Source organism: Anser cygnoides, chromosome 1, assembly GCF_040182565.1.
Source record: "Anser cygnoides isolate HZ-2024a breed goose chromosome 1, Taihu_goose_T2T_genome, whole genome shotgun sequence".
Lineage (NCBI taxonomy): Eukaryota > Metazoa > Chordata > Aves > Anseriformes > Anatidae > Anser > Anser cygnoides.
Window position 1 is genome coordinate 43,331,871 of NC_089873.1, and position 17,489 is coordinate 43,349,359.

The 17,489-nt window shown below is 38.2% G+C and overlaps 1 protein-coding gene across 11 annotated transcripts in view; it reads left to right on the forward strand.

Annotated features, from left to right (window-relative positions):
* The first annotated feature begins 315 nt into the window (after window positions 1-315).
* OTOGL (otogelin like) overlaps window positions 316-17,489 on the forward strand; it is a 98,319-nt gene continuing 81,145 nt past the window's right edge. For all 11 annotated transcript variants that reach the window (XR_010830059.1, XR_010830061.1, XR_010830062.1 and 8 more), the window contains exons 1-10: window positions 316-682; window positions 1,636-1,675; window positions 2,762-2,810; window positions 5,045-5,105; window positions 6,682-6,780; window positions 7,472-7,626; window positions 10,809-10,930; window positions 12,409-12,614; window positions 15,391-15,521; window positions 16,144-16,250. Coding sequence is in view for 7 of the 11 variants with exons in the window: in XM_066993487.1 (XP_066849588.1) it covers window positions 604-682; window positions 1,636-1,675; window positions 2,762-2,810; window positions 5,045-5,105; window positions 6,682-6,780; window positions 7,472-7,626; window positions 10,809-10,930; window positions 12,409-12,614; window positions 15,391-15,521; window positions 16,144-16,250 (1,049 nt within the window). In the remaining 4 variants the exon portion in view is untranslated. The remainder of the gene's footprint in view (window positions 683-1,635; window positions 1,676-2,761; window positions 2,811-5,044; window positions 5,106-6,681; window positions 6,781-7,471; window positions 7,627-10,808; window positions 10,931-12,408; window positions 12,615-15,390; window positions 15,522-16,143; window positions 16,251-17,489) is intronic.

The following is a 17,489-nucleotide window of genomic DNA, read 5'->3' on the forward strand; positions in this document are numbered from 1 at the left end:
AAAATCCAAGTGTATTGGTTCATCGATTTTTTTGTCTCTCCTCTTGGAACAGATAAGGAACATTCATATGTTAATCTCCAAAATGATCTGGTTATATTTTATGCATTAATATAACTGGAGGTTCTTGCTAAAATTTTTCACTATAAGAAGCAAAGGGCAGAGATCAACACAAGCCGCAAAGCACACAAAGGTGTAATGACGACTGAAGGATCTCTCAGACCATCATGACATGGCAAAATTTCTTTCTATGTCATTGTCTTCTGTGTTATAAAGGGCCGATTGAGCGCAACAGAGGAGTAATACTCGCAGGTCTAGCAAAAGTGTAACTAATACAGACTCTGCTGAGGAGTTACCACGCATTACTAATGAGAGACATGCAGCCAGAAAGTTGTATGCAACATTTGCAAAGCTCCTGAAGCTGTATATATCTACCAAGCTTGATGTCTTCTTTTTTCCTTTTTGCGTTGTATTATTTCAAATAATGCATCCAACTATTTAACTTTGAAAGGATTTAAACACACTGTAGGAATACGTAGTTATAAGATGCCATCATAATCAAAGCCATCAATTTGGATAAATTTCCTATTAGCAAGTTATACTGAAATGAACATTGTGGGAAAACTCAATTTAATGATACCGTGGAGTGTATTTTTGCTTCATTCACTGCTGTCCTCTTTGCAAGGTAAGAACTTTATTCCATTTCTGAAGAAATACTAACTTTAAAAATGAGTTCTCTAAATATTTTATTAATACAGCTACTTCTTTTTCTATCATTGTCAAACAATATTTTTAACCCTTTTTGGAATTCAAGAAACAATAACATAGGTTAAATAACCCATTTTACATATCTCCTTTCTCTCTGACAGGTGTTGAAGCTAAAATATAGCTCTTATTTTTTAAAAAGACACATTTTCTATGTCTGAATTTTGTTACAAAGTAATTGTCAAGGAACTATGTTTAAGTTTCGTTTATTCCTTGCCACTACTGTCAGATGAGTAAGCAGGTAATGAATTTCAACAAGGTATGATTTTATTTCATCAGACCGCACCTGCACTTTGTTTAAGCATTTTTGGAATGCTTAAATAAATAATTGCTCTTCTGGTTATAGAAACAATCCTATTTTTAACCAGTATATTCACTTTAGATGGGTCTTGCAGATAGTTTATTTGCAGCCATTATGAAGATTTCTAAGACAATGTGAGAAAGAGAGTAACCGGATTACAATTGAATTTTGCAAGTAATATTCAGAAAATGATTACACCTAACTGCCGAAGGAGCTTGATTCTGGATAGCTCTGAGTATCCCTTGTACTTATAATTACCTCCTGTAATTTTATCAGATTTGGTCTGAGGCTCTGAACAACTAAGAACTCTTCTCTCTTTTTGGTGGTAGTATTTACCAGAGTTTAGACCGTGGAAAACTGGGGTTGATAAGCCCTTGAAAGAATCAAGCTATCAGGAAGGAAAGCATCTGTTGCTAGGTCCCTTAGGAAGAGAAAAAAGTTTATGTAAAAGTGCTCTGGAAAACTCAGGATCATTAGCCATTTTTTAAAGAACAAATTTCAGTAGTGTTGTTTGCCAAATGCAGAGTGAGGCTGTAGAAAAACATTTAACGTAATGACTTTTTAATCTACAGGATCTTATTGCAAGCTTTCTCTTTTGAGAAGAACTTCAAGGTAAGTTTTTATTCCATATTTGTCAAGTTCTACAAATAAAACAAAAACATATAAGGCTTATCTGATATAGCGTAAGTTAGAAAGTAAAATATAGTCTTGAATTTGACATGTAAGATGTCAAGTACATGTGCATTGGATGTAAAACACACTTTCAGAATGTTTACATCTCTTTTCAAAGAATTTACACAACAGGCATGGATCCTCTATTTGAAAAATGAAGGCACTTATGAAAAATGATACTTCTATGGTCTCAAGAAAGCTTAGTGGAATAATGGAATGAAACCAGGATGAGATCATTATTTTATGTCTGGAAAAATACATTAAATGAGTATCCTTCTACAATTTTAATTGCATGATAAAATCCTAGCTGCTATTTGAAGCACAGAAAAGTAAGTGCTATACAGCCATAAAATAAACATTTTCAATACAAGTTTTCATGTAGAAGCTGAAATCCAAACAAAACCCAAACTAGGGAATGTTCCTGATCCCATTGAATTAAATGGGAACTATGCCATCAATTTTAGTAGAAGTTTCCAATTGGACATAGCTTTGGATGTCTAGTGACCTCTGCATCTAGTGAGCACACATGCATATCAAATAATATGCCATCTTGGACTGTTGATAAAACTATGTTTTATAGCCTGCTGCCCTTGTTTCTAAACTTAATTGCAAATTTAAGTCAGCTATAGCTGGCAAGCCATCTTTTGCTATTAAAAGCTCTGTCACAATATATTCAAATCACACTTGGGGGAACTTGCTGCCACACACACTGTCAAGTACCTATGAAACTGCTTTGCAATTTTGTATCCTGTCATATAAGCTTATTTTGCCTGCTTACCTCTCCCTCATAAGCCCCATGTACCTCCCTGATAAAGCATCCCACGTTTGAGAGCAGAGATTGGAGCACTATTGAATTCTGTAAAATGAGACCATGAAAAAAAAATCACCATTTTAAATGTTAAGCCAAGAAAGACCTCTTTGATAAAGTGATGGTAATCAGAGAGAAACACTTCTCTCTGGGGAGCTGCTTATTCAGGCTGTTCCAGGGACCTTCGATTATACAGGTTCCTTTTTGTTTTCTTCCAGAAATGAGTTTAATGCAACTCGACAGAAAAGAGATCTCTTAACAGCAGAGGTAGGTTATACCTCCGAAAGGGGGAGGGTGGGGAAAGCCTCCCCCTTTTCTGCTCTGGGCTTTGCTGTTGTTACAATGGGGCCTTTGTAAGGAGCAAGGCTGTGGTAACAGGAGGACGGTGAGGAGGAGCCGCTGTTCCCTACCTGCTCACCTCCAGCCAAGACCCATGGCCTCACACATTCATTCGCTCTTGGCGAAACGCTCTCTGAATCACCCACCCTGATAGACCGACTGACGCACACCATGGGAAATAACACCGTGGTTCTTCTGCCTTTTGCGAAGGCGAACAGAAAGCCCTAGAAAGCTGTTAGTGTTTGGTGAAAAGCACAATGGCGGCTGTAGACAAGGAGCCTGCATGTGGTGTGGTGATGGTGGCAGCTTCAGCCCAGGCCCCGGTCCCACCACTGCGGCCTGAGGTCTGTCCCTCCTCAATCCACGCTCTGTACTGCTGCCTTATGCAGCACAAAGGTGATGTTTGACTACAATTTAATAGTATAGGGGGAAACTCATTCCCCTGTGGGTAGACATCTTGGGCTACAGAGCCAGAGCAAATGTTACAGCCCTTTTTTACAGGGGCAGGCATGGAGCCCAAAGCCTCTTCTCAGGGTCTTGCAGGCAGGCTGCAACAGAACCACAAATCATTTTCTCTATGTCCCTTGGAGAATTTTGTGTCTCTTCACCAAGTCAGAAGGTAGCCAGTATGAAACATAACACTGAGGTGAGTCATGCCTCTTCTCCTCACTAGGAAGACACCTTCTGAGGGAAATGGGCTCTGGGGACTGATGGTGGTCCAGAAGTGTGCTCAGTAGGACAGTGTGCTGTCACAGCAAATAAGCTCTATCTCCCCAAAACAACACAAAAGCAAAAAGCTGCTTTGCTGAGAGGCCTGGCTCAGGGTAAACAAGAGAGGATGTGGAGAGGGGTGTTTTTATGCAGGGGTGGTGGAGAACCTCTCTGGCTAATGATGGACCCTGGAACAGCTTTCTGGTGAGCTGGTGAGGTCCATTTCAGATTGGTTTTAGATGGATTGTGCTACTTGGGTGCATCAAAGTATTTCCAGTTGGAGGAGGGAAGTATTTATGTCACTGCATGAGGCATTGGTGGGACTTCACCTGAGCCATTTACTGTACAGTTGTGTTTATCCTGAGATCCATTATTTTAAGCTCCAGACATGGAGAAGGACTAGCAGAAGGAGTGAAGAAAGAGTATCTTGCAAGTGAAGGCTTAAACAAGTTGCTTTGCTCTGTTGTGCTGCTGAAGGCTGGTGTTAGACATATGGGGAGCATGGAAGGGTAACTGCTTTCTTGTAATATATCAGAGAGGGATTTAAAAAAAAAACACACAACAAAACAGAACAACAAAACAAAGCAGGGATGAAGAGCTATTTAAGAAAAAGGGCAAAGCTTTGTAAAACAAAAAGATTTAAAAATGGCCATGAATAAATGTACAGGGGAAATATTTAACTGCCCAGCACTTCACCCTGGTAAACTTCCCAACCGTACTTGTGGGGGCAAAAACCCCAGAGTGCTTGTCATGTGGAACTTGATTAGTTCTTGGAAGGGATGATGTGACGTGACAAACTGCAACAGCAGAGTGCTGGGTCAGATCCAGGACTTCCTTACAGTCCCAAGTACCCCTGTTCCTATACAAGACAGGATGCAGATCAGGAAGATCTCCTCCCCCCCCCCATTTTGTTTTGGACGAGCTGAAATGAGTTCTGAAGGATCTCAAGGGGGATGTGAAATCCATCACAGCTGAAGCAGCCACAGTTGGATGACTGGGGAGTGGTACAGGGCATGAGTTAGGGGAGAAACATTTGGTATTTAATGGAAGCAAAAAAGGCAAGAGTCTTGTCTGGGCCCTCACTCTTCCTCCCAAATGTAAACACAAATCTCCCCCAGTGGAGCCTTGCTGGTTTGTTGCCTTTGGTGAAGCAGAAGACATGGAGAGGAGGCCAGCAGTGACCCAGGGCACAGCCGTATCCTTCCCCGTCCCCCAGAAACCATGCTTCTCTTCCCCAAGTGCCGGGTGCTGCAGTCGCTGCCTTTCCTGCTAGTCTGGGCTGTCAATCACAGCACTTGAGGCCATGACCTGTGCTGGACGAGCCACAGGTGTCTCTACTGTGCTAAAATAACCCTCAAAGTCCTCTCTCAATGCTGCTGCAAGGCCCTGGGCTCATAGTGGTGCATTCATAAAGCAGAAACACACTGATTTTCCTTTTGTGTTTCTGTCAGGTTCGAGCTGCCTCTCCTCGGTCACACCTGCATGGGGCCTTGACGCGCAGCCCGCCAGGAGGTCAGTGCTGCTCGTCCCAGGAGGAGATGCCCCTGAACACGCTGCCTTCCTGTCACCTTCCCATGTTGCCAGTGGTTTTGTCCCCTAAAAAACCCCACACTAACTCATTACTTCATTTTATCCATGTTAAATAGCATACGGTTCCCACTGAAATCAGACTTTCAAAATAATGATTTATGACCAAATCTGAACAGCTAATTAAGCTAATCCTTTGATTTTTTAAAGTTTATTTCTACTACAATTTTCTTACTACCACTTTTTCTGTCCTTGTGAGAGGATGTAAGTATGTCTGAGAGGCATGAACTGATTATGGGAATGTACAGTTGTACCCAAGACAATGAGCACAGGGCTACTCCTAGAGGGGTTCAGGCACTGTCCAAACACCTAAAGCAGGTCCAAGTTATTTTGCAGAAATGTTTGTTGTATGCAACTGAACTTCACTATCCTTGGAAAATATGTATGCCTGGGTAGGTGCTTCCTGTTGTATTTTTCCATGTAAATGAATATGTATAATTCATAGTTCATAGCTGTAACAGCAAAAAAGTTTTCCACATTAATGCTGTTCTATAAACAGTATTTTTTGCCCTGTGCTTTCAGGGTATCTGTGCATATTTGGAAAGCAATTCTTAAATGGGAAAAATTCAAAACTAAGCATTCAAAACTAAGCTTTACTGTGAAGGTCCAGTTTTGTTACCATTTAGCATCACTAGCAGCTTTACAGTGGCTTCCATTAGGTGTGGAAGGGCCTGTTTATTTCATTGCCTTCCTGCTTTCTGCAATGCTTTTTAAATCTCTGTAAGCAGCTTTGTAAATGTTTGTATCTAGGGTTTTAATTCCTCCCCAACAGGGAAATCAACTATCTCAAACCCTGAAATTTGAAATTTCCTTTCTCCTTCACTTTTGGGGAACTATGATTTAGACCCACCTCAGTGAATGTTTAGTAGACAGTGAAGTCTTAGCGTCCAAGCAGACCACATAACCCTTTAATGAAACTGCATTTAGAAACAATTACTAATTATAACATAAAACAAGCCATTCCCATGGAATCTTAAGTCTCTGACTCCAGTCACCTCTTAAGCAGAAATAACCTTTTAAAAGTTTTAGCATGCATGGAGGGCTATTTTTAACTGTTTTTGACTTTGTAAATTATGCATTCCAGACTGTTCATAAGCTGAATATACCCTTTGCTGTAATGCCTAGGAGGGAGGAGTTGAACATATGCATAAATTGTGCTGAATTTGGTCAATTAGAATAATCTGTGTCCTGTGTATTTCAAGACCAGGAGGACTGGGATTTGGTTTCTTTACATGGGAACTTGACCTTTTGTTTGCTGGGAGGAGGTTGACCTTTTGCTCCTTTGTTAGTGTACAAGTCTCAGACCAAAAGAGAACCTTGTCTTTTAACCAAGAAACACAAAGGATAAATTTAAGTAAACGTTAAAAACTGGAGATTGTTGTTGGTTAATTTTCTTAGCTAATACAGCTGCTAATGATTCTACAATAAAAAAATTTAATGTGAGTCTCAATTTGTTTGCCAAATACTGTATCTACTAAAAGGCTGCTGTCCTTGCTTACAGGTTCATGTTCTCAAGAGTGCCTTAATGGAGCAGGTTGCACAGAGGCAGGTGACTGTGATTGTGAGTTATTTCGGGCTCAAGGAAGCAGGTGCCAAATTGGTAAGTCTGGGGCCAAAAGAATCAAGTTTGGGGTTCAAGTGAAATTTAAGGGGAAAGTTTTTAAAACAATATTGTTAACAGCACTTTTGTGATTCCTTTGTAGTAGGGATGTCATCCACTAGAAGACACATGGATTAAAATTATATTATATGTTAGGGAAATAGCACCGTCACAAATGCCTACGTTTTAACATTTGGTCTGTGATGATTCATAGATGCCATAAGAGACAGATCACTGTCTAGTATGTCAGCGGCTGGCCAGCTTTTTTATAGTTAACTGAACAACTAAAAAGTCACTGCATTTTTCTAGCAGTGACCTACTGCAAATAAAATAATTAACTCTTTCAATGCACTGGTTTCTGGAATCTCCTTTAGCAAGAATCATCTTTCTGGATCTTCAGTAGACTTTAATCCCTTGCTTCTGCTTAGAATTAAAATGCCTCTACCAAAGCAAATCCAAAACTTGCAATGATTGCATGTGACGAAAACTGCATTCTAAAGATTAAAAAAAAAAAAAGAAAAAAGTACTGACTTTAAATAAAGTTGAAGAAGTGAGGTTATCTTTCATCCTTTTTGTACATTTTGTTTATAAGCTCTTATTTCCTTTCTAAGCATTTACTTCTGTGGACACCTTTGTCACCTGTCAATTTTTGATTACTGTGCTTGTTGTAAACTCAGTGTTTTCTCTCCAGTTCCTAACACTGGTAAGGACCGCGATGGGATTTGCAAGTCATGGGGACAGTATCACTTTGAAACATTTGATGGCATCTACTACTACTTTCCGGGAAATTGCTCCTATATTTTTGCAAAAGACTGCCGTACTCCAGAACCCCAGTACACTGTTTGGGTAAGTATGTGAGCGTACATTAGAAATAACACACTGAGTATACCTGTATTTCATAAGTAAAGTAAGTAGAGAGACAATAAATAAATCAAACTGTAGCGTTACTTACTTAAATACAAAACTATGCTGCTGGAAAATGTCTAAGCATGTGTGCAGCAACTCAAAACACTGATGAAATGATAATCAACAGAGTCAGTATATTAAAAATAGTGTTTCTTACTCCCTCTCTCCTAAAAAGGATCTCTGTTCTCTCCTCTCTGGGAAATCCTGTGTAGCAAAATTGGGTCTTAAGGCAGACCTTGGAAACTTCAATAAACTTTAGCTGTCAGATTGTAGAAAAAATTGAGTAGCTGAGTAAAGTGCAAACAGCTGTCACCTGCCTGGTAGCTGGGCACCCAATCGTACCAAGCTCCGATTTGCAGCCATTGGCATGCGAGGATGTGGAGCTACCTCCCCTGACCCATGAAAAAGTTTGTCCCCGCTGTGGATTTGTGTTCTAATTTTGGATTACCCCTGCGTCATGCAGAGAAGGTTAACAGCTCAAAAGCCTTCATCTTGACCTATGTATAGGGGGCATTCTTTTTAGTAATTTCCTCAGATTTATGGGTATCCATGGTTAATGATTTTGAGATCAGGCAGAGTTCAAACCTCTATCCTCTTTGAAGGAACGTGCCCTAATTACCAGGCTGTAGGTTACTGTGGGGAGAGAACATAAGCTCTTTATGGTATTTTTTTCAATGGTTGGGATTTGGTGCTGACTGGGCAGGGGAGAGGGAACAAGAGTGGTCCTAACTGTAATGCAACCATGGTGGCCACAGTGATCACAGGGGCAAATGTAGATCTAGGTTCTGATTCCTGCTCTAAGAACTAGTTTTCATCTATTAACATATGATTTCTTGTCCCCCAAAATACTAGCATCTAAAGAAGATTAATCTGCCATTTCTACTCACTCAGATCATAGACAAATGCTGTTACATCTGCCTTCCATTATTTCATTTTAATTCTTTGCATGCAGCTATCATCTCTTACAAGATTTCAGAAAATGCTATAGCAAACCCCAAGATTATATTAAAAATCTAGAATCTTTATTTCAATGGATTCCAGTTGCTCTGAAAAGAGAGAAATTACCTTTCAATTGCTGGAACAAATGCCATACTTTGTTAAAAACTTAAAATGTTTATTCAGAAAAGTCACAAGTAATGCTGAAGCAATAGTCACAACCAGCTGGGCAGTGGAGAGCTGAAAATCTTGCCAAGTGCTCACATTATGGTCTTTCTGGTTTTAATAATCCACCTCTCTAGAGCAGAAGAAAACACAAGACCTATTTTGATTTTCCTTGATTGTGTTTCTGTCTTAGGCCAGGCTTACATAGAAACCATCTGTCAATACTAGTAACATTTATTATGTCTTTAATTGTAACTTTCTTTATACATGTAAAAACCCTAATGCTTTTACTGGCTTGGTTTATTTCACTCAGAGAAGAAGTAACTGTTTTTTATTTCCAGCATTAACTGTCAGCCTAGGAAGATTAGTTAGTGTATGTGTGAGCGCTGTATGTGTTTACCAATAAATCTTTTCTACAAAAGTGATAGCTCTAGTTACTAGTTACAGCTCCCATTACTATGCTGGCAAAATGTTTCACAGTTACCCATCTATTTAGCTTCACAGCACTGTCAAGTAAATTGGTAACACGGCTCAAATCCTTCTCGCAGAAAGCTGACGCACATGGTCAGAGGAGTCATGCTCGAGCTGTCTAAACTCTGTCTACATTTTAATTTAGGTAATGGTAGCTAAGATTCACAGCATATTCCCATGCCTCCTCAGTCGTTACTAAAACCTGCACATATGCTTTTGAAGCATAGTAGTCTAGAACATCACACCAGTTTGGGTATTCCTGCTCCGCTGAGATTAGCATAGCATAGATTAGCGGGAGCTTTGCATAGGCCCTTGGACTAGGTATGTCCTTCAGACTCACCTAGACTACTGTCAACGTAATTCAAAACTGTGTAGTAGTGATTAAATGGGTAAAGCATATGCACAGAAAGTTGGAGACCTGCATTCCTATCATCAGTCAGAGTTAACCTGAGGTTTTCATGTCCTGAGAGTGCACCCTGGCCAACAAAAGCCCTGTTGTCTCTGGGGATACAGACATTCTTGCAAGGCAGGAGCCATGCTCTGCCATGGCTGATGGCTGGGAATGGAAAGGAAGCCCGACTGCAAAGGTAGCATCCTTTCTGCAAGCTATAAAAAGGAGGCATGCTGGCCTATTCCTAGTTCTGATAAAACATTATTTTTGTTTTGAGATTACTTCATTGCCATAAATCTGTAGGCTCACTGAGATAGGAGTTGCACGTTTTTCTTTTCTAGAAGTACACATCTGAGATTTGCTTAACACCCCTAGTAGTGGGCAGTCATGGAAGTCACATATTGCCAATAGTTGTGAGACACTATTTTGCAGATCTCTCTCTGGTTGAGTGATCCTTTCTGTGCTGAAACTGGGGAAGCTGATGTCAGATTTAAGGCAGCACCCTGACTCACTACCCTATCTATGTACAATGGGGACAGGCAGACTTTGGAAGAACCTACACTTCTCCATTGATGCTGAGAAACTAATGCAAAATGGGTTTTAACAGATGTGTTTATGTTAGATGCCTGCAGTAATCTGTGGGAGCACTCCAAAATCTCAACAAATCCTGAGTGGTTCAGGAGGGCATGCTGGATCAGCTGATGCCAGTCTCAGCTGGCTCGGAGAATGCTGGCACTATGCTGAGCTTTTGTATTGCACAGTAGTCCTCTCTAGACCTCTAGAAAATGAGCAGTAGGGGTGTCTAGGTGCAAATAACAAGCTCCTACACTGGCAGTGATAAAACAGCTCACTATGGTGTCTATGAAGTTCATCTATGTAAACTACCTGAGTATTTCACACAGTGTTTAAGCCACTAACTTGTGATGCTTTGTGCTGTTAAGCACTTGCTGTGTTTCTTAGTAGTACTGAGTAGCATGAACGTATTTTTGCATATGTTTGTAAGTATGACCTTTTTACGTTTTAAATATTTCTCTCTAAAATTCTTTCAGTGATTCATGTACAGAAAAATAAATTATCATATATGACTTTACGAAAACTTGCATGAAATTGTTGAGAATAAACATTTATTCTAACTGTGTGTGTATTCTTCCCCTCTAAGGTTCATAACAGTCCTGACTGCTATGGTTCAGTATATTCTTGTCAGAGGTCAGTCAGCTTATTTTTTTCAAACCAAGAAGAAATAGTTATTTCAGGACATGAAGTAAGAAAAGAAGGAAAAAGGTAAGTGATGGTTTCAAATATTTTATTGCGGAAAGACAATGTGAAGTTTGGGAAATTAATGCTTTTGCCATCAACCAGAGAAAATAATTTGCTATATATTTTTACTGATCCCTGGATATTCTATATTGGGACTGATAGAGTGCTAGTGTGAAAAGACGTAATGCTGTTCATGTAATACATGAATGAAGGTAGCATGTGCTCCTCATGAACCTTGTGTTCAACTTCTCAGCTCTGACCTCAGGATTAACCATCTAAATTTTGTATAGACAAGGTCTACACCACACTAATCTAGTTAATCTTTGGTGCATCCTGATACAATTTTGAACAAGGTAGTCTTTATTTATGCTTGGTGTGCAGCTATACTGAATTCAACACACAACCTTCTTATGAATAAGCCTGAACTAATTGAATCAAAGATCTTAAGTCTTCTTTGGCCCTTTTGGGCAAAAACTCCACATTTCTGAGGTACATCAAACCCTCAAATATACCCTTTTAAAATAAATAAATAAATAAATAAATGAGTACAAGGCTGTCATAAGTATTTTTTTACTGTTAGATAAAGTACAGAAAATTTCAAAGACTTGTAAAGACGTGTTTTTTTGTATCACCTTAGAAGGTGATTAGATTAGATTACCTTTGATGTAATAATACTATAACATCTAAGACTGATGGCTACTGTGCCATCTGTCTTCATCCCAACAGAAGCAATTTTGGAAGATTAGGATTAAATCATACTGAAATATTTTTTTCCAATGGTCAGTGGCCGAAGGAAGAGGATGTACTTTTTTTGGTCAAAAGTATTTTCTGTACTGTAAGTTTCTCCATTGGCATACATCTAATCTGATGATCGATCTTCTGCCCAGAAGGGCTGCTGGTGTTCACCACACCAGGAACACTGTTAGTAGTGTCACAGAGCTCCTTGTGGCAACACAGCATGCTCATGAAGTCATGTGCTCTTTAAGGTGCCCCTTCTGGGCTTTGAAAAGAAGATTCTTTCAGGCTTAGAATTAGTACAACTGATAGATGTATACAGTAGAAAAGCAGTCACTTTTGATGATCAATGCAGAGAAGCAAATAGAAAAGAACATGGTAAAAATGCAACAAAGAATCATATAATCATTAAGGTTGGAAAAGACCCCCAAGAACATCCTGGCCAACCATCCCCCTACCACCAATATCACCCACTAAATCATGTCCTTAAGCACCATGTCCAGCCTTTCCTTAAACACCCCCAGGGATGGTGACTCCACTGCCTCCCTGGGCAACCCGCTCCAATGCTTAACTACTCTTTCTGAGAAGAAACGTCTCCTCATTTCTAACATGAACCTCTCTCCTGGTGCAACTTGAGGCCATTAAGAGACTGTATACAACTGGAAAAAAGGGTGTAGTGAGTTAGAAGGTGATATTTTATGTGGTATTTTTCTATCACTAACTTCATCTCATCTGAGCTCTTTGAAGTAGGCTGTTTATTTTTGCAGATTAATGTTGCCTCAGACAGTTGGAAATGTTTTCGTTGAGAGATTGGCTGACTATATTCTGGTGAAAACTACCTTTGGTTTTTCTCTTGCTTGGGATGGAAACTCTGGTATTTATATTAAACTGACAGAAGATCATAAAGGGAAATCTTGTGGCCTCTGTGGAAATTTTAATGGCAATAAATATGATGACCTGATACTGCAAAATAGTAAGTAAATAGCTTAGAAATGCTTACCTTTTCTAAACAGCTTCAATGTTCACTTTAAAAATATTATGTAAAAAGACAGAGATCTTATTTCAGTAGAAAATAGAATATCTCTACTCTTCAATGCCATTAAAAATGTTAAGGGGAAAAAAAAACCAGTTCAAGAAAGTATTTATATGTATGCTTAAGCCTTTTCTTGCTCAGCAAAGCACTCGGGGTATGTTTATCTTAGCTGATGAAAGTCCCTTCAAATTATAAATAAATAAACAAATGCTTGTGGTTTTCTCTGTTTAAGGATGGAGGGAGAAGGAACAAAAAGCCAAAATATTAATATTTGGAAAAAACACAATCTTGAGTCATTTGTTTACATTACCATCATAAAAATATGAGTTGAAATATGTAAATTTTTAAAGCTCTTTCCAGAAAGTTCCTCATATCTCTCTGTTGGTATGTTGCGCTATGGGTCTCTTATTACCCTGTAGAATTAGGAGTTGCCCAATGCTGTGTCTGAGGAAGAGGTGATTTGCTAAGTTGATAGAGTATTCTGTAGTCTTTGTAGTTCTATATAGGGAGTAGTCTATAGAGACTTTTGTTCTACTCACAACTAATACAAAAAAAGAGCAAGCTTGGGAATATGAGAAATCCTTTACTCAGTCTGGTAGAAATAAAGATGGGACTGTCTTGTTATTACTGTTAATTACTGAGAAAATCAAGTCCCACGTCCCTGCAGATCGTTAAATCGCAAAGGTTACCTCACAGTAACTGTTTTCCCTCCGCTGTTTTGCATTATTCATTATGGTTAATGGGTAGGAGGTTTTTGACTTTCTTACTAAGGGAAGAAGCAGTCTACGTATCTTTGCATAGTCTTTAAAAATATTCCCAATATAAATTCCTCTTGTCTTCTACCATGACAGAAGTATGTTCCCTGTTTCATACATTAACTTCTGCGCACCAGGGTATAGTATTTTTAATAACTAGTTAAAAATGTTGATCTAAAATAATGGATAAAAATGGAGTTCAGGGAAGATTTACAATTCACAGAAATTCACACAATCTCTTCAAAAGTAATAATTTCAGTATCTTTAAATGTATTTTATAAAAGATTTGAAGTAGGGCAGCTGTTAGCTTTCTTCATTTGCAGCGCTATGTTTTTTTTTCTGTTGTCATTTCTTCTAGTATTTTGCATTGTCAGAAATGACAGTATTATTGTAGTGTACCATCCAGAGCACTGTGAATCACTTTAACCTTGAACCAGCTGTATAACATGGTGCCTTGACTCTGTGCAAACACAAAGAAAGAAGTTCTGCTATCTTCACAAGAATATACTGCTAATTCAAGTTGCTTCTAAGCAGCAACTTTTTTCTGTTTCCAAATGTCATTAATCACCCAGGATGATGATTTATCTCCCCCAGCTAACCTACTCCCACAGTAGTGTAAGGGAAGTTTGTACATCTAGCCTGAGTCTTACAGTCTGAATGCCCTGTATTTGTATTGCTGCAAATAAAGAAGGTGCTGAGACGTGTTATACTCCATTTCAAAGCATATTTTAAAAAAATCAGCTCCTTTTCTGTTTCCTTAATCTTCATCTTTAACGGCATCTTTGCATTGCTTTGATATATGAGACTGTATCTGAGCATAAAACTATTTAAAAGACAAATATTTTATTCTGTGGCATTTTTTTAAGACTTAGAACTGATTTTTCAAGCTATGTCAAAATGAAAATAAAACATTTTAAAATGTGTTTGCAGAACCAGAATTATGCCAACAGGTTTACTTCTTGATAAAAACAATCAAACAAACAACAACAACATAAAAAAAAGCCTTTTATGTTTGTGAAGTGTTTTCTGTGTAAAAGAGCTCTTTTGTCAGAGAGGAAGAAAAGTTTTAACTCTCCCTGCTTCTTAAGTAAATCAGATTGGTGGTTAGGATATTAGCTTTGTTTATTTGTGGAGATCCAAGTACAAACACCTGATTATTGTGTTTTGGAGTTTTCCATATTCTAGAGTGTCCAACTTTGTACTTGTCCTGGAAGAAGATTATTAAGTTTTGGATAACCCAGTCCTGTGAAAACAAAACAATACAAAACAAACTGTAGCTGATTTCTTTCCAATATCCTATCTCCTAACCATGCATTGGTATAGATCACCATAGCATAGATACTAATTACAGGAAGGTTCTTCAAAGTGGAGGCCATACACACTTTTTAGCATAGCTAAGAACATACAGAAAATGTAAAATTTAGTTCTTGCTGCAAAAATATGGAAATTTGTGGTCTGTTCCTCTACTGCCAACTTTCTTGTATGTTCTTGTGTATATGTTCTTTGCCTGTTGCCATGACTTCTAATTATGCATCACATTCATTCATTCTCCCTTGCTCATGCTATAAGGAGAACTGGGCATTGTGTTTGTTTTAGGGCTTTTCTGCACTAGGGGAAAAGGAGTGAGATAATAGTGCTAACCGAGCTTTGTTAAATATGATGAAAGCTTTAAATTATTTTAAATAAATGCATTCTTTCTTAGGTATTCATTGCAGTCCTTCTTTGAATTTTTGTTACAAAATTGTCAGTAATTATGTTATTTTTTTTTTGTTGTTTCATTTAAATGTGGTATAAAATATTACCTGTAGTTAAAAAGGAAAAATAAAATTTTTCTACACTTCCACTACTCTGAACATATCTGTATCTGAAGTAATGAATATATTTTAAAACTTTCAGAAATTTCCAAGATGCCTTTTGTGCTTGTGTTGACAACCTTTTTTCTGGGTGTTCTTTTCATGCAGTAGATGAACATACAGAAGACATTGCTGAATTTGCAAATAGCTGGGCTGTGCAAACCCCAGATGATGCAGCTTGTGTACCTACTGCCTCAGATTTTTCCAGTCCTTGCTCAGCTGATGAAAAATCCACTGAGGTAAATTAATCATGTAATGATTTTTTTTTCATCTTCACTACCTAGTGACAGTACAAGAATCTAGCCATATGCACCACACTGAAAAAAAACCTCAAATTTATTGAGGCTTTGAGAAGGTTCAGATCAGGGCTGTTGCTAGGGAATATCTGAAGATTTCTTCAGAAGTTTAGCTTAAGAGTACAAATGTTCAGATAGGATGTGCCAAGTGGTACAAGTCTGCTGACAGAGCTCTTTATTGCTGCATTACTCCTGGGTTCAGTTTCCTGAACTGAATCTTACACCTCATTATTTTAGAAATTGTGAAATATTGCAGAAGTACCATACTCTGCTCCTGGATTGGCATTAAATGCCTTTTTTTTTTATTTGTTGTTGTTGTCACCAGTTTTCAGTCTGCCATCCCAGCTCTGTGCAGCAGCAGTATGCGGTCAAGACACTGCAGACAGAGAGGACAAATTTTAGGAAGTACAATAAACGAGACATAATAATAAAACAGGACTGTGAGATTCTCAGGTTTTAATGGGAATATAAGGGACCCTGGATTAGCTCAACAAATCTAAAAACAATTATGCTCATTCAGAAAGTATTTGCTAACTATTGTTTTGTGTTTCTCCTCAATGTGCAGGACATATTCTTCAAGTGCCAAATATTCCTACAGTTTCCTTTTTTCAGCTGTCATGAAAGCATAGATCCATATTCTTATATTTCTAGCTGTATGAATGATCTTTGCAGGTAAGAATGGAGTTCTTGTATATTTATTTTTGATGCTTGAAATGAATGCTCACTCTCTCTATTCAGACAAGAATTGAGCAGTATTGAGTGAAGTTAGTAGGAAATGAGTTCAAAGCGAAAGAGATGGGGTTTCGCTCAGTGGGTGATTTACTGTGGAACCAGAGGACACACAACCTTTGTCCCTGCCAAGGAATAATTTGATTGCTAAAGGTTTACATAGATTCAAGGAAAGACTAGACAAATGCTTGGGAAAGAAATCTATGGAGAATCACTAACGACAGAAGAGAGAGTTGCTAACCACACACACACAATATACCTATATCTGGAAGTCTTGAGTCAAAAATACACAGAGATTGGGAAAATCTACAGGGGGAAATGTCAATGATACTGGAAGAGTAAGTCCATTTGTCTGACACAGTTGTACTATTTTTCTGATAAAAATATAGCAGAGTAACCTTTCAACTACTAAGTCATTTAACTCAGTAGACTTTTTCAAAATTGCTTTGTTTATGTAAATTCAGAGATGTTAAAAGTTCAGCTGTCACTGGCTTTGGTGGGAATTACATATCCTCAGTTGCTTGTGTTATACGCAACCTGGTATTTTTCCCTTAGCTCCAGACTCCTGTTTAGTTAATGTCAGTCATTCAAGCTAAACAGGTTCTCCAGAGTGTAACTGAACAAAACTGAGCAATGTATAACTTCCTTTTTAGAAAAGGTTTTATAACTAAGAAGTAATAGCAGGAATTATACCAGATACTATGGTGGCCTTCTCAGAGTATCATCAATTTAATCAAAAGTATACAGAAAAATTCACAAGACTAAGAATCATTTAGAAGCATCCATTACAACTTGTTAGTTCATTTTCAATGAATTTTTGATTTTCTGTTTTGCTACCAAGTCAGAATGGAAGAATATGGGTTTGTAAGCAAATCTCCAAAGTGTGCTTCCTGAAGTTGATGATCTGTACATTGATTTTGCTAAGAGAAGGGCTGAGCTGCCTCTTCATAACTCAGGAGTTTATTGTGCCTCTTCCTTAGCAAAAGAAGAATAATGAAAAGGAAATTTTCAAATGTGATATTGAATAAGTGTCATGATGTTAAGGAGCAAAGGAAGAACAATGAAAATCAAATTTTCAAATGTGGCATTGAATCAGTGTCATGATGTTATGGAGGATTTGATTTTTGTCAAATTGCATGTGTGTGTTGATATGAATTATGTGAATGTTAAAAACCTTGAAGA